Source organism: Lacerta agilis, chromosome 14 (assembly GCF_009819535.1).
Source record: "Lacerta agilis isolate rLacAgi1 chromosome 14, rLacAgi1.pri, whole genome shotgun sequence".
Taxonomy (NCBI): Eukaryota; Metazoa; Chordata; class Lepidosauria; order Squamata; family Lacertidae; genus Lacerta; species Lacerta agilis.
This window is the reverse complement of record NC_046325.1, coordinates 11,573,217-11,599,900: the sequence shown is the minus strand read 5'-3', so window position 1 is coordinate 11,599,900 and position 26,684 is coordinate 11,573,217. Positions and strand designations below refer to the sequence as shown.

At 40.0% G+C, this 26,684-nt stretch overlaps 2 protein-coding genes across 2 annotated transcripts; both read left to right on the top strand.

Annotated features, from left to right (window-relative positions):
* The first annotated feature begins 13,659 nt into the window (after positions 1-13,659).
* On the top strand, positions 13,660-14,560 carry LOC117058708 (vomeronasal type-2 receptor 26-like). Its single transcript, XM_033170046.1, has one exon. The coding sequence runs from the start codon at positions 13,661-13,663 to the stop codon at positions 14,558-14,560; it is 900 nt and encodes a 299-aa protein (XP_033025937.1). The 5' UTR covers position 13,660.
* Positions 14,561-16,655: 2,095 nt separating this feature from the next.
* Positions 16,656-25,057, top strand: LOC117057442 (vomeronasal type-2 receptor 26-like). The gene is made up of 6 exons (XM_033168286.1): positions 16,656-16,873; positions 17,935-18,226; positions 19,864-20,724; positions 21,241-21,375; positions 23,333-23,459; positions 24,156-25,057. Exons 1-6 carry the CDS (start codon positions 16,656-16,658, stop codon positions 25,055-25,057), a joined length of 2,535 nt encoding a protein of 844 aa, XP_033024177.1.
* Positions 25,058-26,684: the final 1,627 nt, after the last annotated feature.

The window sequence follows — 26,684 nt, the reverse complement described above, 5'->3', positions numbered from 1 at the left end:
ACAGCATTAGGCGGCCACCTCTAGTAGCTGATTTTGGCTGTCACAGAATAATAGCAAATGGCCAGTTATTTCATTCACTGTTCCGATGCATTTATACATGGTGGAAAAATTTAGTAAGGAGAAATTCCCCACATCTCCTGATTGTATAACCCAGGCTCATCCAGTGGAGCTGAAATATTGCACATTCTTGAACAATAGACTTTGCTGTCACGTGGGATTGTCAACAGTTTGGATGAAGGCCAATCCAAACTGGATTATGCAAAGCTTGTGCCAAGTCGAATGAAGACAAGGACAGATTGTCCCATTTTCAGATGGGCCATGTGGAGTGATCTGGAGATTTCAGGGGTTGAGTGGTGGGTGGGAAGGCTGCCAGTGTCTATTTCACCACCATGTTCCCTGCAGAAACCTCCGCTCAGCAGCTGGTTTGGGGGAGGATTTGATCCTGCTGGTTTCTGGGTGCTCCTATGCAAGCAGCACCCATCAAGATTCAATTCCTGTTCTCAGTTGGGGGTGGAGGAAGGGAGTGCATCATCTCATTTTTTTTTTAATACAAAGATATTACAAATTAAACTTTGCTTTGCACAGATTGCATTTTTAGAAAAAGTGTATGTTATGCTATAATATCTTGCTCCCTTTAGTCAAAAACAATTGAATCTCCATATTCAAGGAGAGTTTTCTGTCTAAACAGCCACAGGTTCCCTGTACCAGCAATTGACAGTTGGTTACAGGAGGGATATTTATTTATTAATCACCCATCCTTCACCCCATTAAAAACAGTATAAAAAAATTAGACAATCTTTCAGGTTTCTGGGTACCAGGCTGTACAGAGTTTTAGGCACCAATGGCTGGTGAAGTCATTTTGGTAATGGGGGCAGAAAGTGGCACAAATATGAGGGCTTTGCACAGTTCCATCACCCTCAACCTGGGGTGACCAACCAGCCAGGACTCAAGCCAATTTTGGGTGAAGGTAGAACTAATGGGGTACCCAGAAGACATCGCCGGTTCAGTACTGAGTGAGGCGCTATTTCTCCCAGTGCTTGAAGACTGCGATTCTACCCAATGGCTTAACCACCAAAGGTTTTGAAGTTTTGCTATAAGAAAGGCTAAACTTCCAGGCCAGCCAATTTGTCTACAGGCAAATTCCTTCCTGGATCCGAATATGGCAACCGTTATTAATCATAGCAATGTCAGCAGGTACAAGAAAAACGAAGTGGTTAGACGGAATGACGCTTAGGGAGAAAAGCTATGTTAGATCATGACCTGAAAAGGAAAATACATAATAAAAATAAAAAGGGAGGGTAGGAGGGTGTCGCTCTTCACCCAGCCGTGTTGTGAGAGGTCCCTGCAGCCACCCTTTTAAGCCTCACTGCCAGGCCAGACAAGAGAGGAGCAAATGGCCGCAGCCAGCAAGGCACTGCCCTCCAGGAGGCACCACTGAGCTGCCTATTTATGGTGCCTTTTGGGTTGGAAAGACCCCTCCCCTTGGAGATCCACCGGCCAAGGAGAATTCCCCTCCAAAGGCCAGAAAATATGTGTGCCTAGGCCAGCGGGAAGGAGGCTGAGAGTGAGGGTACAAAACCCCCTGGAAAAGTGGTGAGCAGCCATTATACTCATGCCACATGGTTGATGTGAATCCAGGTCCACTCAGTCAAGTTCCAAGATGCTGAAAACACCATAATACATTTGGAGTCTCCATTTTTTTTACAAGGTCTTCTATTAAGAACTTCACAATTCACCAATACACCACTGGCCCCTTATTATCCACTGAAAGGGAATTAAACACAACAGTTCTGGATATGTTACAAACACATACCGGTATTCTCCAGCAATTCCACAGGGGTTCACAAGGATTGAAAAAAAATAACTAAATTCCAGCTTGGTTATTAACAGGGCTATAATTAAATCTGCTGCTACTCAAAAACCCCTGTGGACTTTCAGTGGCCACTTGCAAAAGTAACCTAAAAGATACTAAAATTAACCAGAATAATTTAAATAGGGTCTGGGATCCACAAGTCTGATCTTACATACTCCCAGATTGTATCGTCTCAGGAAACTTAATTACCATTACTCAAATGAGACAGATCTTATCTTGGAGAAACCTGTTCTAGTATTGCCAGAAAAATAATAGTTTCTGCATAGAACAAACAGTTGCCCCTGTATTAAAGATGGTAGTTTTTGTGTTCTTGCTGCTGGAAATGATTTCTTACAATGAATGTCAGGCTCACATCGCAAAATGCAGGCTCCAAGGTCCACACCGTCCACTTCACACATATCATCAGCCAGGAGAGTTCCTCATTGGTGGCATTGTTTCCCATGGTGGCTTCTTCTCCTCTCCAGCAACATTCACTGAGGAACCCCCACCAGCACTGCCTGAAGAGCTTGTGTAAGAACTAAGCCACTCATTTATTACAGCAGGGGAATGATCAAACCAAGAGTTGTAGCCTCAGAGTAATGACTGAGGCTGCAAACATTTACCGTTTTACGTGGGGAAATTCACTTTAGATTTGAATGGGAATTATGCTGGTGTGAGTCTGGGAGAGCCCTTTTGAACAGCCAACCTTGATAGACTTTATCTGAACTACTAGAGTGTTAGTAAGAATGAATTTTTAAAAACCTGTTCTGAAGCTGAATGTCCCTATGGTTTGATTTTCTGATCGTAGGCTAAGGTTTGTTTCAGCATGAAAAGGTACTTATTATGAAGTATAGAGTTTAGTGAATTCCAACGACCATCACTGACTCATGAAAACGAGGTCACTGCAGAGAGAGACCAGAGCGACCACAGACTTTGTAAATGGTAATAGTACTACTCTATTCTGCCTTGGTCACCTGGAGTCCTGTGTCCAGTTCTGATCACTGAAATTTAAGAAGGATATTAGCAAGCTGAAACATTTGCAGAGGAGGGCAACAAAGATGGTCTGAAAACCAAGTCTTATGAGGAACGGTTTAGAGAGTTTGGTATGTTTAGCTATGATGAGACTGAGGGGAGGAATAGCCATTTTCTTTTTTTTCTTTTTTAAATGTCTCTTTATTGATTAAAATCATAACAAATAAAACTTTATCAAACAATATCATCCAATATCAGACAGTTTACACATATACCTTCATACATACATATACCTTCCTACATACAACACACATCTTACAAACACTCATTTATTCTCGCATACCTTACATACCCTCTTACTCCATTTGATATCATTCACTCTCGACACTTCCAATTATCCTCTTTGTATTTTTTGTCAAATCTTTCTTTAACATAACATACATTTTTGTTTCTCTCTTATTTCTCTTATAAATATCTCAATATTTTCCATTTACTTACTAAGGTTCAATCAAAGTCTGCTTCCAGGATTCCGTTTAAGCCACATTCCCTTAAATATTCTTTAAATCTCCTCCATTCCCTACAGACCTTTTGGTTAGTCTGTCCTCTTATTTTACCCGTTGTCTTAGCTAACTGTAAATACTCTATCATTAGACTTTGCCATTCAGCTATAGATGGTACAGTTTTGCTTTTCCAATTTCTGGCCACTAGTATTCTCGCTGCAGTAGTGCCATACATACATAGTATTCTTTTTTCCTTTTTAATTTCCTCTGGCAAAATACTAATCATAAACATTTCCGGTCTTTTTTTGAAAGTACTCTTTGTCAATTTTTTAAGTTCTTCGTAAATCTGGCTCCAATAGTTTTTTATTTCAGAACAAGTCCACCACATATGTTTGTATGACCCGATTTCTTTTTCACACCTCCAACACAAAGGGGACCCATTTCTGTACATTTTTGCAATTTTTTCTGGTGAGAGGTGCCACCTGTACATCATTTTCAATATGTGTTCTCTTAGATTGTAGCAAGCGGTAAATTTTATGTCCACTTGCCACAATCTTTCCCAATGCTCCATTAATATATTATATCCAAAATCCTGGGCCCATCTCACCATCACTGATTTGACCTCCTCCTCCTTCAAATCCCATTCTAGCAGTATGTTGTAAATACGAGAAATGTGTTTCCCCTTGCTTTGGATTGCTTCCTTTTCAAATTTAGATTTTTCTTTTGCTATACCATTTTTTTTATCAATTATAAATCTTTGATGAATTTGAAAGTACTGCAGCCAATCATTGAGATGTTCTTTGATATCTTCATATTTTTTCAGATGTAGTTCACCCTCTTTCTCTTCTAATAACATACGATAAGTGGCTCTTCCCCCCTCCATATTTAATTTTTTAATTTTTATTACATCCAAAGGTGAGGCCCACAGTGGGATTTTCGGTTCTAATATTCCTCTATATTTTATCCAAATTAAATATAAAGATTTCCGAACTAGATGGTTAAGAAATCCCCTGTGGACCTTCACCTTATCGTACAGGAGGTAGGAGTGCCAACCATATCTGTTTTCCACCCCTTCCAAATCCAGTAGTTCAGGATCTTTTAGAGTTATCCACTCCTTTAGCCAATTTAAGGCTGCGGCCGCATGATATAGTTCTAAATTCGGCATGGCGAATCCCCCTCTTTCTCTCCTATCGGTTAACAGTTCAAACTTAATTCTTGGTCTTTTCCCGTTCCAAACAAATTTTGCCAGATCTTTTTTCCATTCTTTGAAACATTTCATGCCCCCCAAGATTGGTATTGTCTGGAATAAAAATATCATCTTGGGGAGGACATTCATCTTAATCACCGATATTCTTCCCCATAATGAGAGGTGCAGTTTGTTCCAGCCCTCCATATTTGTTTTTATTTCTTTCCATGCCTTTTTATAATTGTTTTCAAATAAATTAATGCTTTTAGGTGTAATATGTAATCCTAGATATTTGGCCTTGTTTTTTATTTCTAATCCTGTTAATTGATGTAATTCTTCTTTTTCTTTTTTATCTAAATTTTTGGTCATTAGAGTGGTTTTTTGATAGTTTATTTTTAAGCCCGCCACTTTGCCATATTCCTTGATGATATTTAATGCTATAGGTATATTCTCTTTTGGGTCCTGTGTTGTAATTATTAGATCGTCGGCGAATGCCCTCACTTTATAGATGTTCTTTCCGATCACGATCCCTTTCAAATTCTTTTCCTTTCTAATATTATTCAACAGAACTTCCAGCACCAAAACGAATAGTAGGGGCGAAAGCGGGCACCCTTGTCTGGTCCCTTTGGTTATTGGGAAGCTGTCTGTTACGTTCCCATTTATTATTAACCTCGCTCTCTGCTGTTTGTAAATTGCGTCTATAGCTCTCCTCAAATTTTCTTTAAATCCAATTTTTTCAATTTGCTTTCTCATAAACTCCCAGGAGACGTTGTCGAATGCCTTTTCGGCATCCAACAACAGTAGTGCAGCTTTCTTGTCTATTTTGAACTCTAGGTATTCGAGTATGTCTATTATGTTCCTGGTATTGCTGGAGAGTTGTCTGCCTGGTATGAATCCTGTTTGATTAGGGTGAATTATGTCCTTGATTACTTCCCTTAATCTATTTGCGATTACTCCTGCAAATAATTTGTAATCACTGTTCAGGAGGGAGATTGGTCTATAATTTTTCATCAGATCGAGGTCCGCATCCTGTTTTGGGAGAAGCGTAACATACGCTTCTTTCCAGGAGTCTGGTATGCTTCCTTTTGTTAGTGCCTGGTTCATTAAATCTTTTAAAGGGCCAATTAATATTTCCTCCATTTTTTTATAATATTCTGTTGGTAGTCCATCAGGGCCTGGTGACTTCCTGGGTTTGCACTTTTTCATAACATTTTTTATCTCTTGTGTTGTTATCGGGGTGTCTAATTCTTTCGCTTTTTCCTCTATGTTAACTTCTAACTTATACTTTTCTAGATAGTTGTTTATCTCATTTCCGTCCTCCTCCTTTTTCTTGTATAATTCTTCATAATATCTTATGAAGTTTTCGATTATCATCTGTGGTTTGGTTATATACTTATCTCCTATCTTTAGCCTATTTATTGTTTTTTCATTTTTTCGTTTTTTCAGTTGCCAAGCAAGAAACTTGCTTGGTTTGTTTGCAAACTCAAATTGGTTTTGTTTCCAAATTTTAAGATTCCAATCCATCTCCTGCTCTATCTTGGTTTTATATTCTGTTCTTAGCATATTGATCTCTTTTATTAATTTCTCATTTTTCGGATTCTTATGTAGCTCTTTTTCTTTTCTGTTTAGGTCTTCAATTATTCTATTTTTCTCTTTTTCTTTCTCTTTTTTTATCCTAATATTTTGTTTTATAAAGTAACCTCTCATGAATGCTTTACCTGCATCCCAAACTGTTGTTTGGTCGGTTTCTTTATCATTATTTAGCTTAAAGAATTCCACTAATTCTTTTTTCGCCCCTTCCAAAAATTTTTCATCATATATTAGAGCTTCATTTAATTTCCACCTCCTTATTCCTGATCTCCATTCTGGTTTTACTTGGAGTAAGATTGGGTTGTGGTCCGAGATAGTTCTTGGTTCTATTTTTATCTCCTTAATTCTATTCAATAATTCTTTCGATAACCAAATTGAGTCTATTCTGCTTGCCATTTTCTTTGCGTGTGAGAAATAAGTATATTCCCTTCCCGTTTCGTTTTGGAACCTCCAACCATCTTTCATATCTAGTTTCTCCACCATTTTGAAAAAGCTGTGTGGTAATTTCCCTTGCTTCTTCTCCTCTCCTTTCCCTGTTCTATCTAGTTTTGGATTAACCACCCCATTTAAATCCCCCATCATCACCATTTTCCCTTCGGCAATTTCCATCAATTTGAGTTCAACCTTTTTAAAATATTCTGCTTTTTTCTCGTTTGGTGCATATATACCTATAATATAGATAATCTCACCTCTGTGGTTTATTTTGAGAATAACTGTTCTTCCTTCATCGTCCGTAAACATTAATTGTGGCTCTAGGCTAGATTTTATATATATTACTACACCCCTCTTCTTTTTCTCATCAGCTGCAATAAATTCGACTCCTAATTTCGGGTCTATTAATATTCTTTTGTGATCTCTTTTTATGTGGGTCTCTTGTAGACAGATGATGTCTAATTTTTGTTTCAATAGTATGTGTCTTATCCTATTCCTTTTTACTTTATTATTTAAGCCATTCACGTTCCAAGATAGTATTTTGAGGTCCATTTTATTAAGTTGAATTTCACACCGTTATATTAAAACTCTCTAATCACTCTCGGAACTACTTTCTTCTTGCGCTGTCTCTGGGTTGGGTTTCTTTCCTATTTGCAGTTTCTCTCCTCCTAATTCTGCCCTGTACTTTCCATAAAAGAGATCAGCATCCTCTGGTGTATCAAACCTCCTCCTCTTCCCTTTGAAGTTAAAGGATATTCCTTCTGGGTATTCCCATTTAAAAGGTATTGATTTGGCTTTCAGAGCTTTTGTTAGGAACTGATATTTCTCTCTCTTCCTCAATAGACGGGGTGGGACTTCTCTCAGAACTATTATGTTTTCTCCTTCTATCTTAAAAATCTTCCTCCTTCTATTTTGTAAAATTTTGTTTTTCAACTTATTTGATTCAAAGGAGATCAAGCAGTCTCCTGGCCATTTGTTTTCTTTCGCTTTTTTGGAGTTGACTCTGTATATTGTTTCAATGCCCTCCATTACCACTTCCTCTTGTATGTCTAACCAGACTGCTATCTCTTTGATAAGCATTTTTTGTAAGTTCTCCTCTGGTACTTCTGGTACACCCCTGAACCTTAGAATATTCCCCTTAGCTTGCATTTGCAACAACGACATAGCATCCCAAGTTGCCTCCTGCGTTATTCTAAACTCCTCCCTCTCCTTCCTTGCTCTTTCTCCTTCCTTTTTACATTCTTTGATTTCCTTAAGGGATCTTTTAACAGTCTCCTCCAAAATCTGTATTTTGTTTTTATTATCCTGTATCATCTTTACCAGTCCTTTATTCTCTTCTGTCAGTTCCAAAACTTGAGTTTTCAACTCTGTGATTGCTTTAGTATTGCTCTCTATTCTCCCATTCATTTTGTCTAACTTTTCTTCAATCCCTTTCATATTGTTACTCACTTCCATTTTTAATTCATTAAATTCTTTTTTCATTTCTCCAATATCTCCTCTCAAATCTCCTCTTAAATTTAGGATTAAATCTTTAATTTCCATGTCTTGTTCTGTACCTGAATTTCTTCTTGTATTATATTTTTTGTTTGTTGTCATTGTCGTAGTTTTTAGTTCTTTAATTTCTTTTAGTTCCTTTCTTTCAGCCCAAATCTTGTATGTTATCCTTTACTTTCTTTTGTATTCCTTTTGTGCTGACCTTTCCCCCCCCCCCTGTTGTCCTTCTCCAGCAGTCTTTGAAACCCTTGGGGCTTTGGAATCACTTGTAGTTTCTTCTTCCGCCTCTTAGGTCGCTGTCCCTTTCTCTTATTTTCTCTATTTTTTCCTCCTTGCAACTTCCTTGCAGTTCCACTGTTGGCCGCTGGTGTCACTGTTCTTTTAAAGGCTTCTCCTTTCTTTGTCAGGGAATAGCCATTTTCAAATATCTCAAGGGCTGTCACCAGGAAGATGGAACACACTTGTTTTCTCTTGTTAGGACACAAATTAGCTTCTTCAAGATACAAGATAGGATATTTCAACTAAACGTCAGAAAGAGCCTTCTGTTTATAAGAGTGATTCAATAGTAGAACACAAGAGAGTTAACCCCACTGAACTCAATATGATTAACTACTGTGTTGGTTTGTAAAAGGATACATCTGTTGAAGTTCCTGCTCATACAATTTGCAACTCTCATTCTAGGGTGGTGCCTAAGGGATACCAGCACATCGTGGCCTTGGCATTTGCAGTCAAAGAGATCAACAAAGACCCTCACATCCTACCCAATATCACCTTGGGCTTTCACTTATATGACAGCTATATCAGTGCAAGGAGCACATATCTTGCCACACTGCTGCTTTTATCCATGGTGAATAAATTTGTCCCTAACTATATATGTGATGTTGAAAATAATCTGACAGGGGTCATTGGGGGCCTGGATTCTGAAATCTCCTTTTATGTGGCAACTCTTTTGGATATCTATAAGATTCCGCAGGTAGGACCCCTATGTACTATACCTCTATTAGTTTGCATAGAGAAGGAGGCAGGTTCCTCGGGATCAGTTCAGGGTGTATCAGCAGTTCAGGGTGAAGATGAAATTGGAAGGAAAACCATGTACACCACATTGAGACCCTTGGGAAATAAAGGCAGCACATAATTATAATATAAGGAAACAAATAAACCTGAATAAAGGGGAAGGTTGCAATACCTGAAAAAGTAGGTAACTCTTCCCTGTCTTACACACACATTTAGATCACTTATATACCAAAGGTCAGTGATGGGAGAGGGGGCTTCTCCCTCACCAGCTGTTTTTTGTTATGCAGCATTTTCTGCTTAGTGCGGAGGGGATCTGAATAGAGTTGCTGGGGAAAGTGGAAAATTGCTTTCAGGATAAAAGCTGACAGGTAGGCGACAGTACTAAAATTAGTGATCAGGGCATCTAAAAAAAGCTGCTGGGGAAGTGGTGTGGATTGCTTTCAGCTAAAAAAAACTGACAGGTAGGTTCCAGTACAATCACTATTCCTCTTTATATACCATAGGCCAGTGATGGGAGAGTGGGCTTCACCCTCACCAGCTGTTTTTAGTTATGTAGCAATTTCTGCTTAGTTAGGAGGGTATCCAAACTGAGTTGCTGGGGGAAAGGGAGAATTGCTTACAGGATAAATGCAGTAAGATTTTAGGTGACAGGGGGAAAAGTAGTGAGGTGGGCATGTCAAATAAGCTGCTGTGGAAGTGGGGGAATTGCTTACAGCTAAAAGAAACTGACAGGTAGGGGCCAGTACAATAACTATAAATCGTTACTGCACCAAACCCAATTAAATTCACTGTGGATGTATGGCAAATTGTAGTTACAAAGCCAGATAATGTCTAGGTCATCTGCTGTTTGAGGCATGGTATGTTCCCCCATGCAGTTTTATTTGTTGTACAAGACCCTGCCAAATTTTTAAATTACACAAAATATGGTTTGTTTGTTTTTTAGTGAAATAGACAATATCCCGATCTAGTCACTGAAGTGTTAACAAGATTTACAAAAATAAATAAAACAGACACAGTGTCCCTCTCCAGTCATCAATTCAAAGGTTTAAAAACCAGAAATGGGAGCTGATCCCAGTTTTCAGTCCATTTGAATGTGTCCTTTGTATAAATAAGAGACAGGCACTAAACCCTGAAATATTCGCAAAGGACATATTTGACTAGCAGGGTTCATAATGTATATGAATACTTTGAATGGAATCTATTTTGTCTCTTCTCTTCTTACATTTACTTTTTAGCTCATTTATGGCTCTGCTCCAGTGATGAATGATAAAAGCCCAGGGCTTCCCTTCTACCAGATGGCAGCCCAGGAAGCCGTTCAGTGTGAGGGAATTCTCTCTTTGCTTTTGCATTTCAGTTGGACATGGATTGGAGTCATTGCAATGGACAATGAAAATGGAGAAAGATTTCTGCAAACCATTTCCCCAATGTTTACCAAGAGTGGTGTCTGCTTTGCATTCCTAGAAAGAATCCCCAATTTAAGTTTTATTTCTGAAATTAATGCCATTCTACAACAGGGAGCAATTATAAACCATAAGATCTTTAGCAGCATAGCTAATGTAATAGTTGCCCATGGAGAATCCTATTCCATGGCAACTTTTAGATGGCTTATATACCTATCAGAACATGATGACATGACATACAATATAAAAAGTAAAGTGTGGATAACAACAGCCCATGTTGAGTTCACTTCATTTGTCATTCAAAGGAACTGGGATTCAGGAATATTCAATGGTGCTATGTCCTTTGAAATTCACTTCAGAAACCCACCTGGATTTCATCAGTATGTTGTGCACAGAAACCCTTCCAGCACACACGGGGACGGTTTTATCAGGGACTTCTGGCAACAGGCCTTTGGATGTGTATTCCCAGATACCACTACAGACAAGGTGGAGGGGAATATTTGCACCAGAGAAGAGAAGCTGGAGAGCCTTCCTGGATCATTTTTTGAAATGAGCATGACAGGCCACAGTTACAGCATCCACAATGCTGTCTACGCCATGGCCCATGCTTTACATGCCATGTCCACATCCAGAATCAGGCACAGAGCAATGGGATACGGAGGGAGAGGGAAGAATCAGAATCAGCAGTATTGGCAGGTAAAGGCTGAACATCCTCACCTGGAAGAGACCTGTTATTCCCTCACAAAATATGGGTTTCCAAAATGTTGTCAGCTTGCTCATTCATCTCAGACAAGAAAAGGCATTTCTATGAGAGATGTTTGGAGACCACTGATATGTTACTGCATTCACAGATAAGAAGCAGTGGTCATGGTCCAGAGGGATGTTCAGCATTCTCTCTATCCCATATACACCAAATCCTCCCTCAGATCAGGTTATCACACACCACTGTGGTGTCTCGTAAGATGAAGAGGGACAGAGGAGAAGAGGTGTGCGGCGGGGGAGATAAAGAAAGGTTGTAAGAAAGGGGGGAGAGGGAGAGAGAGGAATGTGGGATGTGGGAGAGAGAAAATTGGTGGGCTCTCCATGCTTGGACCTGACTCCACTCACAGTTGACTTAATCACCACCCAACACTTGCTGTAGGTTCTTGCCACAGGAAAAGTAAAATGCTCTGCCCTGCATTAGCCTGCAGCCTTTTCCAAACAATTGCCTTTTCTGTTCTCAATCTAGCTACATCACTTTCTGAGAAGTATCTCATTTAACAATACGGCTGGAGATGTGGTCTTCATCAACCAGAATGGAGAGGCGGTATCTAGCTTAGATATTGTCAATTGGATTATATTCTCCAACCAAAGTTTCAACAGAGTGAGCGTTGGGAGAATAGATCCGCAAGCTTCTCCAGACCAAACATTCATCCTAAATGAAGATGCGATAACCTGGCACAGTTGGTTTAATCAGGTAGGGCCACATTGTTGGATAATTCCAAAGAGATTCAATATTGCATAATGCATTCACCTGCATATCTACTCACTGTCTTTTAAACTGCAAGTTACTGTGTAGAACATGACCAATGCATCCAGGTGCCAGATTAAGAGCTAAACGTTTACTGCTAGAAGTCTCTCAAGGAATAAAGTCAAATATTTTATTTTATTATATTTATAATATTATAAATATTTCTTAACAATTATTAAATAATGGTTTTTAACTGAGGAAAAGAGGATAGATAAGCCCCAAGATGTTGCCTTCTTTGCTAAAAAGTGGGGAACTGCTATGTAATCACAACACCTACACATCCCAGGACAATGGAGGGAGTATGCCATCACTTCAAACATCACTACTACTAAAATATATAGTCATTCTACATATTGCTGAAATGCTGACTCAGCTTAGTAACATAGAGTGGGTTCCAGGAACATGAAGATTTCCAAACTCATTGTTCTCTTGCTGATCCTTCTGCTCTTTCATTTACGGAATAGACTCGGCCTCTTTCTGTATGTACTGAGAGATGTCTTCCAGGATCCAGCAAGAAAGTGAAGGAGGGACAGCCCCCTTGCTGCTACGATTGCATCCCATGTGCAGAGGGGAAGGTTGCAAAGCAGGATGGTAGGAGAAATAAATAGATTAAATAGATCCAGACTCAGTACTAATAATTGAAAGGTGTTCTAAGGATGGCAGAGTTTACTTTTCAAAAGAGATGCTCTACTGTCTGTGTGATCCACTCTCTTTGTGGTCATTGCTTTTCAGATGGTCTAAATATGCTAATCAAATGAGAATGACTATGCACTGAGAGTAATTGGATGGTATGTGGTTCAAATCATTTCTTCTTCTTCTTCTTCTTCTTCTTCTTCTTCTTCTTCTTCTTCTTCTTCTATAACTCATAGCCAAGTAAGATTGTTTTCCATAAATACGGTTTTAACAACGAGTCCGTAAGTGACTGTGGAGGCCAATTGTGGATGTACCCGTCCTTCCACAGTGGGGACATTGATTTCTGGATGAGAGTTGATCATGATGTGGATTTGCCAAGCATGGATTTGCACCCAGGCTAGTGTGAATAAACATTCAGATGGCAATGGCCCATGCTGTGGCACTTACAGGACCACATAGCTCTGAACCAATTAAATTCAAGAATACTGTAGTAATTAAATACAAAGAATCATACAATATAAGGTTTTGACATACTGAGCATGCACGGATTGTGGTCAGACTATTCTCGGTAACTAGAGTGAAATACAATACTGAGGTGAAATCTAATCCTTCAATAAAATTTTAAGAGACAACGAGGAAGCTCCTTTGTTTAAACTGGGAGCCAGTACACATGCTCATATTGTTTGTAATTTGGACCAATCATAAGGAGACAACAAAATGCCTTAAGAGGAAATGGGGTGAGGGAAACAAACTGTTTCAATTGGATAGGAAATTTAAACTTAATGGAATGTTTGGAATTTGTGCCAAATGTATAAAACAGTTTGGAACTCTTTGTATTACTTTTATTTGTTTTAGGGAGTTATCCATAACAGAACCTTCTGCACAGAATTAAAAACTTGGGACTACTTTTTCCCTAATGCTCTCATGTGGTTTGTTGGCATATCCATGAGATAGAGAAAGCTTAGATTGCAACAATACCACATTACACAGCATCAGATAGTACTAAACACGTGCTTTGATTGAAACAGAGCTCTTTTCTTCCCAGACAGAAAGTAATATATTTATTTCCCCCCAGATATGAATGACTGTCATAAATGTCCAGACAAAGATTATCCAAGCAAGAACCGGGATGCATGTCTACCCAAGGATATCAGCTTCTTGTCTTATGAAGAACCTTTGGGCATCAGTTTAGCCGGTTTCTCTCTTTCCCTTTCCTTGATCACAGTTCTAGTACTAGGTACATTTATTAAACACCATGACACACCTATTGTCATTGCAAACAACCGAAACCTCACCTACACTCTCCTCATCTCTCTCCTGCTCTGCTTCCTTTGTGCATTGCTCTTCATTGGCCGACCAGAGAAGGTGACCTGCCTCCTCCGACAAACAGCTTTTGGCATCATCTTCTCAACCGCTGTTTCTTGTGTCCTGGCAAAAACCTTCACGGTGGTTTTGGCCTTCATGGCTACAAAACCAGAATCCAGGATGAGGAAATGGGTGGGGAAAGGACTAGGCCACTCCATTCTCCTTTCCTGCTCCATTGTTCAAGTGGGCATATGTACTGTGTGGCTGGCAACCTCTCCCCCATACCCAGATGTGGACATGCACTCAATGACAGAGGAAATTATACTAGAATGTAATGAAGGGTCTGTGTCCATATTTTACTGTGTCCTCATCTACATGAGCTGCCTGGCCACTGTAAGTTTTGCTGTGGCTTTCCTTGCCAGGAAGTTACCAGACAGTTTCAACGAAGCCAAGTTCATCACTTTCAGCATGTTGGTCTTCTGCAGTGTTTGGCTGTCCTTTATTCCTTCCTACCTGAGCACCAAGGGAAAATATATGGTAGCTGTGGAGATCTTCTCCATCTTAGCCTCCGGTGGTGGGATGCTGGGTTGCATCTTTTCCCCCAAATGTTACATAATCATTCTGAGGCCTGAGCTGAACAACAGGGAACAACTAATAAGGGGAAAAAAATAAAGAAATGAGAAACCTGTCATTTCCTATGTTTTGTGTTTTTATCTGTGTTTACAGTAGAATATTTGGAAATATAAGTTCAGCTGCTGCCTTTTATAATTTTTTCTAGAGTTCAAATTCCCATAGTTGAAAATTCAATTTTAAAATTGAGTTATTTGCTTTGAGGAAAGCAATAATACCTTTACACATACTTTATTCTGTTGTAGCATGTGTTGACAAGAAGACAGAGCAATTCTTGTCAAAATATACATACAAGCAAATCTGTATCTGGCTTAATTCTCTCTTTTTAAAAAATAAAAATAAATTAATTTTCAATTACAAAAGTCCATATACACCATATTATATCAATACCAAATTGCAATACATATTCAAATACAAATCAATTACACAGCCAATTATAAAGTTTATGTGGCCTCTCATGTGCTGTACTTCAAGGTCTGATTCCCTTTAATTCTGCCTCCAGGCTATTGCTGGAGGTTCATGGAATTTGAAGACATGGTGACTCTCTAGAGCCTATTACCACTACCAAATTGCAGAAACAACTCTGTGTGTCTGTGTGTGCTCGCCAAATTATTCCATTTATTAAAAAACATAAGAAGGTGGGTTGGCAGCTGATCAGCTTGAACAGCAGCAGGTGATGTTGAAAGTTGGACCAGTAATCTCCTTAGTAATGGTGGGCTTCTAAGTGGGAAACATGGGAGACTAAACATCTTCTCTGGCAGTCTGCCGACATTCATTCCTACATGGTGATTCATGAAAGCCAGACATAAATCTTTACTATCAAATTCACTATGGAGAAATGTGTAAATAGGGGGTTAACATCTGATGCTCTGAAAAAGCAATTTTCTATGTTGAGATACCAAGAATCATTGAATTGTAGAGGTCATATAGTCCAATGGCCTGGAAGACAGGAATCGTTTGCCCAATGTGGGGCTCGAACCCATGATCTTGAAATAAAGAGTCCCATGCTCTACTGATGGAATGAAACCAGGACCTGCCAGCTGTCAGCTCCTGGGAATCCTAACAGGATTGATCAACCTAAGAGGAAAGGAATCAACATTTTGTGCCAAAACCACATAATAACGCTGGTGGGTATGGTGCATGGAAAATTCAATTTTAAAATTGACTTATTTGCTTTGAGGAAAACAATAATACCTTTACACATACTTTATTCTGTTGTAGCCTCCATTTTTAAATTATCTCTGAGGTGGTTATAATGTACAACTTAGAGAGATTTCTCCATGTGCCAGTGGAAATTGACATTTGGTGTGAGCTGCCAAGAAAACACAAGTAACTTTGCCACTTCACATTTCCTCCTTGGGAATGGATTGTGTTTACTTTGATAAGATTGCATCCTTCAGCAAATGTTTGATTAGCAAATAAAATTGATTAGAATTTTATGATGAATAGAGAATGCAAGAAAACCAGATATTATAGCAATAATAACAGCGGTGAGTGGCCATTGCAGTCATGCCACATGGCTGGTGTGAATCCAGGTCCACTCAGCCAAACTCCAAGATGCTGACTACACCCATAGCTGTCAACTTTTCCCTTTTCTTGCAAGGAATCCTATTCGGAATAAGGGAATTTCCCTTTAAAAATGGGAAAAGTTGACAGCTATGGACTACACCATACTTCATTTTGGAGTCTCCATTGGCTACAATGACCGTCTAAGTTCTCATTTCAACCATACACCACTGGTCCATTATTATCTAATGAAATGGAAATAGCAGTTCTGAATATTTACTTCAGAAATTTTCTTCTGCAGTTCCATGGGGGATCCTGAACACTGGATAAATAACTCCATTCCTGCTTGGTTATTAACAGGGCTATAATTAAACGTGCTGCTCCTCAAAAAAATCCCTGTGGATTTCCACTGGCCACTGGCAACATAACGCAAAGAATACTACAACTTAACCAGAATTATATAAATACTGTCTGGGATAAGCAAGTCTGATCTTGGATACATCCAGATTCTGTCATCTCAGGAATATAAACTACCATTTAAATTAGTCAATTTTTATCTTGGAGAAACTAATTCTAGTATTTCCAGAGATACCATGTTTTCTGCATAGAAGAAACAGTAGCCCTTGTATGGATGGTGTTTTTAGTGTTCTTGCTGCTGGAACTGTTTTCTTACAAAGGATGTCAGGCTCACCTAGCAAAATGCAGGCTTCAGGATCCACACCGTCCACTTCACACGTATCATCAGCCAGGAGAGTTCCTCATTGGTGGCATTGTTTCCCATGGTGGCTTCTTCTCCTCTCCAGCAACATTCACTGAGGAACCCCCACCAGCACCGTCTGAAGGGCTTGTGTAAGAACTATGCCACTCATTTATTACATCCAGAATAATGACTGAGGCTGTAAACCTCTACTCATCTACCTTGGGAAAACCAAGCTCCCATTTCTCAATAGGAAAATAAATATAAATGTATTGAAATGTATGCAGGTTTGTGTGTCTGAGAGAGCCCTTTTGAACAGCTGATTTTGATAGACTTTATCTGAACTACAGTATTAGTAGGAATGAATTTTTAAAAACCAGTTCTGGAGATGAATGTCCTTATAGTTTGATTTTGTAATCTTAGGCTATGGTTTGTTTCAGCACTCACTGAAAGGTACTTATGAAAATGAGGTCATTGCAGGGAGAGACCAGAGAGACAAGAGACTTTTTAAGTGTCAGAAAAAAAGACCTCAGATGTGTAAGGGAAGATTTCCCATGGGCCCCACATTAGCAACCCCTGCTCTAGATACTATTAACCTTAAAAGATTATGAATTTGGTACAAAAAACCCCAACATTTATTTCAATAGGGACAAATGCACAAATCTAAGATGATGGAAACTTGGCTTGTCAGTAGTACATGTGGAAAGGTTCAATGGATCTGCATCAGCAGAAGTATAGTGTCCTGATCAAAGGAAGTAACAGTACTCCTATATTCTGCCTTGGTCACCTGGAGTCCTGTTTCCAGTTCTGATCACCACAATTTAAGAATGATACGTATTAGCAAGCTGAAACATGTGCAGAGGAGGGCAACAAAGATGGTCTGGAAACCAAGTCTTATGAGGAACGGTTTAGGGAGTTTGGCATGTTTAGCTATGCTGAGACTAAGGGGAGGTATGATAGCCATTTTCAAATATCTCAAGGGCTGTCACCAGGAAGTTGGAACAAGCTTGTCTTCTCTTGCTGTATTCAAGTTACAAGAGAGGATATTTCAACTAAATATTAGAGAGAACCTTCTATTGATAATAGCTATTCAGTAGCAGAACACACTGAGGGTTAACCCCACAGAACTCAATATGATTAACTACTGTGTTGGTTTGTAAAAGGACACATCTGTTGAAGTTCCTGTTCATACAGTTTGCAACTCTCATTCTAGGGTGGTGCCTAAGGGTTACCAGCACATCGTGGCCTTGGCATTTGCAGTCAAGGAGATCAACAAAGACCCTCACATCCTACCCAATATCACCTTGGGCTTTCACTTATATGACAGCTATATCAGTGCAAGGAGCACATATCTTGCCACACTGCTGCTTTTATCCATGGTGAATAAATTTGTCCCTAACTATATATGTGATGTTGAAAATAATCTGACAGGGGTCATTGGGGGCCTGGATTCTGAAATCTCCTTTTATGTGGCAACTCTTTTGGATATCTATAAGATTCCTCAGGTAGGACCCCTATGTACTATACCTCTATTTGTTTGCATAGAGAAGGAGGCGGGTTCCTCAGCAACAGTTCAGGGTGTATCAGCAGTTCAGGGTGAAGATGAAATTGGAAGGAAAACCATGTACACCACCTTGAGATCATTGGAAAATAAAGGCGGCACATAATTATAATAAAAGGAAACAAACAAACCTGAATAAAGGGGAAGGTTGCAATACCTGAAAAAAATATGTAACGCTTCCCTGTCTTACACATTACATTTAGATCACTTATATACCAAAGGCCAGTGGGCTTCTCCCTCACCAGCTGTTTTTAGTTATGTAGCAATTTCTGCTTAGTTAGTAGGGTATCCGAATTGAGTTGCTGAGGAAAAGGGGGAATTGCTTACAGGATAAATGCAGTAAGATTTTAGGTGCCAGTGGAAAAAGTAGTGAGGTGGGGATGTCAAATAAGCTGCTGGGGAAGAGGGGGAGTTGCTTACAGCAAAGAAAACTGACAGGTAGGAGCCAGTGCAATAACTCTTCATCTTTGGCACACCCCGCACAATTTAAGACACAGAGAAGTTATGGCAAATTGCAGATACAATCCAGTTCCGCAGGAGAACAGTAATAGTAGTGAGCAGCTGGTTCACAAGTGAAATAAATGTTCATAAAGTCTGAGAAGAATCCGCACAGTTTTGCTGTGTGATTGGGCATCTGCATCATGAAGAAGAAAGACGAAGCTCCAGAGAAGAAATGTGTATCTGGCCCAAGCTGCAATTCTGACAAAGCCAGATAATGTCTAGGTCATCTGCTGTTTGGGGCATGTTATGTTCCCCCATTCAGTTTTACCCATTGTACAGGTAAAGGTAAAGATAAAGGGACCCCTGACCATTAGGTCCAGTCGTGAAAGAATCTGGGGTTGTGGCGCTCAACTCGCTTTATTGGCCGAGGGAGCCGGTGTACAGTTTCCGTGTCATGTGGCCAGCATGACTAAGCCGCTTCTGGCGAACCAGAGCAGCACACAGAAACACTGTTTACCTTCCCGCTGGAGTGGTACCTATTTATCTACTTGCATTTTGACGTGCTTTCGAACTGCTAGGTTGGCAGGAGCAGGGACCAAGCAATGGAAGCTCACCTCGTCGAGGGGATATGAACCGCTGACCTTCTGATCGGCAAACCCTAGGCTCTGTGGTTTAACCCACAGCACCACCGGCGTCCCCCACCCATTGTACAAGACCCTGCCAAATTTTGCAATGACACAAAAAATTGTTTCTTTGTTTTTAACGTAAAATAAACAGAATGTATTGCTCAAGTCATCAAAGTGTTAACGAAATTTCCAAAAATAAAAATAAAACAGAAATAGTGCCCCTCTCGTGCCTGGCATGCTCTGGTCCATGGGGTCACGAAGAGTCGGACACGACTGAACGACTGAACAACAACAAAGTGCCCCTCTCCAGTCATCAAATCAAAGGTTTAAAAAACAGAAAAGGGAGATGATCGCAGTTTTCAGCCCATCTGCATGTGTGTGTTTTCTGTAACTGAGACAGAGGCACCAAACCCTGAAACATTGGCAAAGGACTATCAGGGATCACCACATGATGTATATGAATACTTGGAATGGAATCTATTTTGTCTCTTCTCTTTCTCCATTTACTTTTCAGCTCATTTATGGCTCTGCTCCAGTGATGAATAATAAAAGCCCAGGGCTTCCCTTCTACCAGATGGCAGCACCGGAAGCCCTTCAGTATAAAGGAATTCTCTCTTTGCTTCTGCACTTCAGGTGGACATGGATTGGAGTCATTGCAATGGACAATGACAATGGAGAAAGATTTCTGCAAACCATTTCCACAATATTTACCAATGGTGGCATCTGCTTTGCATTCCTAGAAAGAATCCCCAATTTAAGTTTTATTTCTGAAATTGATGCCATTCTAGAACAGGGAACAATTATAAACCATAAGATCTTTAGCAGCATAGCTAATGTAATAGTAGCATTAGGAGAATCTTATTCCATGGCAACTTTTAGATGGCTTCCATACCTATCAGAACATGATGACATGACGTACAATATTAAAAGTAAAGTATGGATATCAACAGCCCAGCTTGAGTTCACATCTTTTGCCTTTCAAAGGAACTGGGATTCAGCAATATTCAGTGGTGCTTTAGCCTTTGAAATTCACTTCAGAAACCCACCAGGCTTTCATCAGTATGTTGTGCACAGAAACCCTTCCAGCACACATGGGGATGGTTTTATCAGGGACTTCTGGCAACAGGCCTTTGAATGTGTATTCCCAGATATCACTGCAGACAAGGTGGAGGGGAATCTTTGCACCGGAGAAGAGAAGCTGGAGAGCCTTCCTGGATCACTTTTTGAAATGAGCATGACAGGCCACAGTTACAGCATCCACAATGCTGTCTATGCCATGGCCCATGCTTTACATGCCATGTCCACATCCAGACTCAGGCAAAGAGGAATGGTGTACGGAGCAAGAGGGAAGAATCTGAATCAACAGCTTTGGCAGGTAATAGACTAAACATCTTCAGCTGGAAGAAACCTCTTATTGCCTCACAAGGTATCGGTTTCCAAATCGTTGTCAGCTTGCTCATTCGTCTCAGACAAGAAAAAGCACTTTTATGAGAGAAGTTTGGAGACCTCTGATAGGTTACTGCATTCATGGATAAGAAGCAGTGGTCATGGTCAAGAGAGAAGTTCATCATTCTCTCTATCCCATATGCACCAAATCCTCCCTCAGATCATGTGATCACAAACCACTGTGGTGTCTCCTGATATTAAGAGGGAGAGGGGGAAATAAGCGTGTGGCAGGGGAGAGATAGAAAGTCTGTGATAAAGGGGACAGAGATGTTGGAGAGAGAAAATTGGTGGTCTCTCCAGCCTTGGACCTAATTCCACTCACAGTTGATTTAATCACTGCCCACCACTTGCTGTAGGTCCTCCTCAGAGGAAAAAAAAGATACCTCAGTCCTGTATTAGAACTGCAGCCTTTTCCAAACAATTGCCCTTTCTGTTTTCAATCTAGCTCCATCACTTTCTGAGAAGTATCTCTTTTAACAATACTGCTGGAGATGTGGTCTTCATCAACCAGAATGGAGAGGTAGCTTCTAGCTTGGATATTGTCAATTGGATTATATTCTCCAACCAAAGTTTGCGCAGAGTGAGTGTTGGGAGGATAGATCCGCAGGCTCCACCAGACCAATCATTCATCCTTGATGAAAATGCCATAACCTGGCACAGTAGGTTTAATCAGGTAGGGCCACATTGTTAGATAATTCCAAAGAGATTCAATATTGCATAAGCAATTATCATTCACGTGCATATCTTCTCACTGTCTTCTAAACTGCAAGTTACTGTATAGGATATGACCAATGCATGCAAGTACCAGATTAAGAGCCAAAAATTTACTGCTAGAAGCCATTAAAGGAATAAAGGAAAATACTTTATTAAGGGGGATGCAAAACAAAAGAACCTTTTTACTACAAAATACATTTAAGAAAGGCTTACAGTGTAGGGAATCCCAGTTTAGACCAAAATAAAAGCTAGGTTGTTTTACCCTAATGAATTCAGGCATATTCAACTCCTAACAGACTGTCATCTACTCCCAGTATAAAAAAGGCAGTGATCAACCCATTGTCATTGGAGGGAGGAGGAACATGTGTGGGGTGGGTGGATTGCCCAGATTTGTTGAGTTTTTATGGGGGAGGATGTCACAGAGGTTGTTCCCCCCCCCCCGTAACTTTTTGTACACAATAAGGATTCTGTGATCTACCAGGATCAGCCAGGGATCTACCAGTAGATCACGATCTACTGGTTGGACATCCCTTCCCTATTCCTAAATATTCACTGATTCTACCACAAACTGCACACATGCCAATGTTGTTTTTGCATCAGACAATCCTTCATCTGAATATGGGTGCTTTGATCTGGGTCAAATACAATATTTTCTATAGAAAGGCCTGGAGAAAGGAGTGCAGGTTTATTTTCACCCAATCAGGGCCTCAGAATATATTTCCCCTGCAGTAAAGGGTGTACCTGGTGAAAGACCATGTAACCATGAAGTGAAGTTGTGAATGATCATTGTGACCCTTCAAGACAGTGCACACAGGTGGTAAGTTGGTGTAACTAAATAGGTTCTTCCTTTCCTCTGGAAGACTACAACCTGAATTTTAAGTAAAGAGAAATCTATATTAAAATAAACAAAAGAAATTAGCATTTCTTTACATTTATAAAATACTGATTTTTAACTAAGTGAAAGAGGATGCAGAAATAGATAAGCCCCAGGATTTTGCCTTTCTTTGTAAAAAGTGGGGAAATGCTGTGGTTGGGAAAAGGAGGTATAATACTATCAGAGGAAGAAAGTGATGATAGACAGCAGGAGGAGAAGACCACAAGTCTTCTAAGGCCACAAGTGGAAGAGGTGGAAGCAGGAGAAGTGATGATTGAGAGTGTGGAGGAAGGGGAGCTGAGAGGAAAAGTGTAAAGAGCATGTGACTGAGCATTAGGAATGGTCTTTTAAAAAGAGTTATCTCAAAATATGTATTGAAATGTACCGGTATATTTTTTTTCTTAATATGCTTAAAATTGTGTTGTAGCATTCCAATGTGTGGCATAGATCTTGGATAGCGTCATTCCAATTCAATGATTTGTCTAGATTTTTTGTTGTTTTGGAATTCACCAAGATTGCGTCCCTCAAAAATCCCTTATCTGGAACTCCTCCCCAGACAGGATCTGATGAGTCAAAGAATAGGCACAGCCACCAGCACCAAAAATAAGTTCTAGAGATGTAAACCTAGTGGACAACATACTCCAAAGTAACAATTATAACAAACTTAACAGAGAAACTAGAGTAACCTCAGAATGTACATTAATGGACAGGGCAATCTATGCAGAACACATAGGGCACTGCTATGTAAGCACAACACCTGCACATCTCAGAACAATAGAGGAAATATCAACTCAACTTTAAACATTACTGCTACTAAATATATATATATACAGTATATACCGGTAGCCACTCCTCATATTACTGAAATGCTGGGTCAGCTTAGTAACATCAAGATTTCCAAATTCATTATTCTCTTGCTGAACCTTCTGCTCTTTCATTTATGGAATAGACTCAGCCTCTTTCTGTCTGTACTGAGAGATGTCTTCCAGGATCGTGCAAGAAAGTGAAGGAGGGACATCCACCTTGCTGCTACGATTGCATCCCATGTCCAGAGGGAAAGATTGCAGACCAGGATGGTAGGAGACATAAATAGATTAAATGGATCTTAAATAATTGAAAGGTGTTGTAAGGATGCTGAGTTTACGTTTCAGAAGAGATAATCTACTGTGTGTGTGATCCTGCCGTTTCTGATCATTGCTTTTCAGATAGTCTAAATATGCTAATCAAATAAGAATGACCATGCATTGAGATTACAGGTAGGTAGCCGTGTTGGACTGCCGTAGTTGAAACAAAATAAAAAAATAAAAAAATTCCTTCCAGTAGCACCTTAGAGACCAACTAAGTTTGTTTTTGGTATGAGCTTTTGTGTGCATGCACACTTCTGGTATCTGAAGAAGTGTGCATGCACATGAAAGTTCATACCAATAACAAACTTAGTTGGTCTCTAAGGTGCTACTGGAAGGATTTTTTATTTTTTTATCATGCATTGAAAGTAGTTGGATGGTATGTGGCTCATCTAGAGGGGGCCTTGCCACTTCTTCTGACTTACACAGGCTGCAATCATGCTATTGTGAGATGTAAATGGCCCTGGCTGTGGCACTTACAGGATGATATAGCTCTGAACCAATTAAATTCAACAATACCACATTGCAGAGCCTGAGACAGTACTAAACAGGTGTTTTGATTTAAACAGAGCTCTTTCCATCTCTGACAGAAAAGAAATATTTCAGCAAACTGATATGATATAAGCTAATTTCTTTACTTTATTCCAGATATGAATGACTGTCATAAATGCCCTGACAAAGACTATCCGAGCAAGAACCAGGCTGCATGTCTACCCAAGGATATAAGCTTCTTGTCTTACGAAGAGCCTTTGGGCATCAGTTTAGCCTGTTTCTCTCTTTCCCTTTCCTTGATCACAGCTCTGGTTCTAGGTATATTTATAAAACACCACGACACACCCATTGTCATTGCAAACAACCGAAACCTCACCTACACTCTCCTCATCTCTCTCCTGCTCTGCTTCCTTTGTGCATTGCTCTTCATTGGCCAACCAGAGAAGGTCACGTGTCTCCTCCGACAAACAGCTTTTGGCATCATCTTCTCAACCGCTGTTTCCTGTGTCCTGGCAAAAACCTTCACTGTAGTTTTGGCCTTCATGGCTACAAAACCAGAATCCAGGATGAGGAAATGGGTGGGGAAAGGGCTAGGCCACTCCATTCTCCTTTCCTGCTCCATTGTCCAAGTGGGCATATGTACTGTGTGGCTGGCAACCTCTCCCCCATACCCAGATGTGGACATGCACTCAATGGCAGAAGAAATCATACTAGAATGTAATGAAGGGTCTGTAACAATGTTTTACACTGTCCTCATCTACATGAGCTGCATGGCCACTGTAAGTTTCGCTGTGGCTTTCCTCGCCAGGAAGTTACCAGACAGTTTCAACGAAGCCAAGTTTATCACCTTCAGCATGTTGGTCTTCTGCAGTGTTTGGCTGTCCTTTATTCCTTCCTATCTGAGCACCAAGGGAAAATATATGGTAGCTGTGGAGATCTTCTCCATCTTAGCCTCCGGTGTTGGGTTGCTGGGTTGCATCTTTGCCCCCAAATGTTACATAATAATTTCGAGGCCTGAGCTGAACAATAGAGAGCAGCTAATAAGGAAGAAAAATTAAAGAAACGAGAAACCTGCCCTTTGTTGTATTTTGTGTGTTTCTCTGTGTTTACAGTAGAATATTTGGAAATATAAGTTGAGCTGCTGCCTTATATAATTTTTTCTAGAGTCCAAATTTCCATAGTTGAAAATTCATTTGTAAAATTGGCTTATTTGCTTTGAGGAAAACAATCATACCTTTACACATACATTATTCTGTTGTCGCATGTGCTGACAAGAAGACTGAGAGCAATTCTTGTCAAAATATCATGTAAGCAAATCTGTATCTATCCTTAATTCTCAATGATAAAACCTATCTCACAGCTTTCAGCATAATGTGATCTGTGAAACTTTATTATTGTAGGCCATTGAATATTCGTGTATTCATTTATGGTCTATTATTCTGTACTGCTCACAGTCAGATTTCATCATCAAGCTATCCATACTCAAGATCGCAGAGATGTAAGATAATCCTCATGAATCAGGCCAATGACCCATCTCGTACGGCAGCCTGTATTCACACTGACCAACCAGATTCCTGTGTGAAACCTTCAAGCCGTATCCAAAAGCAAACACACTGTTTCCACCATTGTTTCCTATGGCACTGAGTTCCATAGTTTATCTATGTACTGTGAAATAATATACCCCCCCTCGAATTTGGTTTCCCTCCCCTCAAGATTTTGTCTGAATGTATTAATATAAAGCAAGCTAACTATGCTTGTTAATGAGTGTCCGTAAGATTATGCCCCCTCCTTGCAGAAAGTCCAGGTATTCAAGTGGAGACAGGAATGGAAGGAAGTAGGACTAATAATAATGATAATGATAGTAATAATTTTATTATTTATAAGCCACCCGTCTGGCTGGGTTTTCCCAGCCACTCTGGGTGGCTTATAGCATATATAAAAACACAGTAACACACATTCTTTCTTTTGTTGTTATCTGCTTTTAATTCCCCTAGAGCTGGGATGGGAAGCCTATAGCCCTCCAGATATTGCTAGACTACTGCCATCATCATTGCTCACCATTTTCCATACTGGCTGGGTTTGGTGGGTTTTGGAATCCATCAACATCTGGAGTGCCACACTTCCCAACCCCTGCCCTAGTGGAAGTGAAGCAGAATACAGATTTTAAACATAAAATGCTGGAGTTTGCAGAAGAAGCCAGAGACATCAGCATCGCTGAATGCATTTGGACACTGAATTAGAATTCACCAAAAAGCTTGAAAGTCAGCAACTTTAAGAATCCTGACCACCCTCACCTGGGTGTGGATGAACTGTGGGGTCTGAGAGATTTCAACAATCCTCTTTCTCCCTATGGTGCCAGCTGACATAGGCTGACAGAATAAGGAGAGATTTTACACCAGGCTTTATAAAAGGAGTCATACAGGAGGGCCTGGGGCACCAACTCAACCTCTTCAGAGTCGCAGAGGCATCAGGGAATGAGGCTGAGATCAAGGGGACAAAATTGTAATCTCCCAGTACAGCAGTGAGTAGCCACTGCAGACACACCACATGGCTGGTGTGAATCCAGGTCCACACAGGCAATCTTTCAGGTTTCTGGGACCTAGTCTGTACAGAGTTTTAGGCACAAGTGGCTGGTCAAGTCATTTTGGTAACAGAGGTAGAAAGTGGCACAAATATGAGGGCTTT

Excerpts from the sequence above, each read along its gene's own strand:
- LOC117058708 (XM_033170046.1), top strand. The coding sequence starts at position 13,661 with ATGAATGACTGTCATAAATGTCCAGACAAAGATTATCCAAGCAAGAAC.
- LOC117057442 (XM_033168286.1), top strand. The coding sequence starts at position 16,656 with ATGGTGTTTTTAGTGTTCTTGCTGCTGGAACTGTTTTCTTACAAAGGA. Across the intron at positions 21,376-23,332 it reads CCAACCAAAGTTTGCGCAGA|ACTCAGCCTCTTTCTGTCTG; the intron begins GTGAGTGTTGGG and ends TTTATGGAATAG. Across the intron at positions 23,460-24,155 it reads AAAGATTGCAGACCAGGATG|ATATGAATGACTGTCATAAA; the intron begins GTAGGAGACATA and ends ACTTTATTCCAG.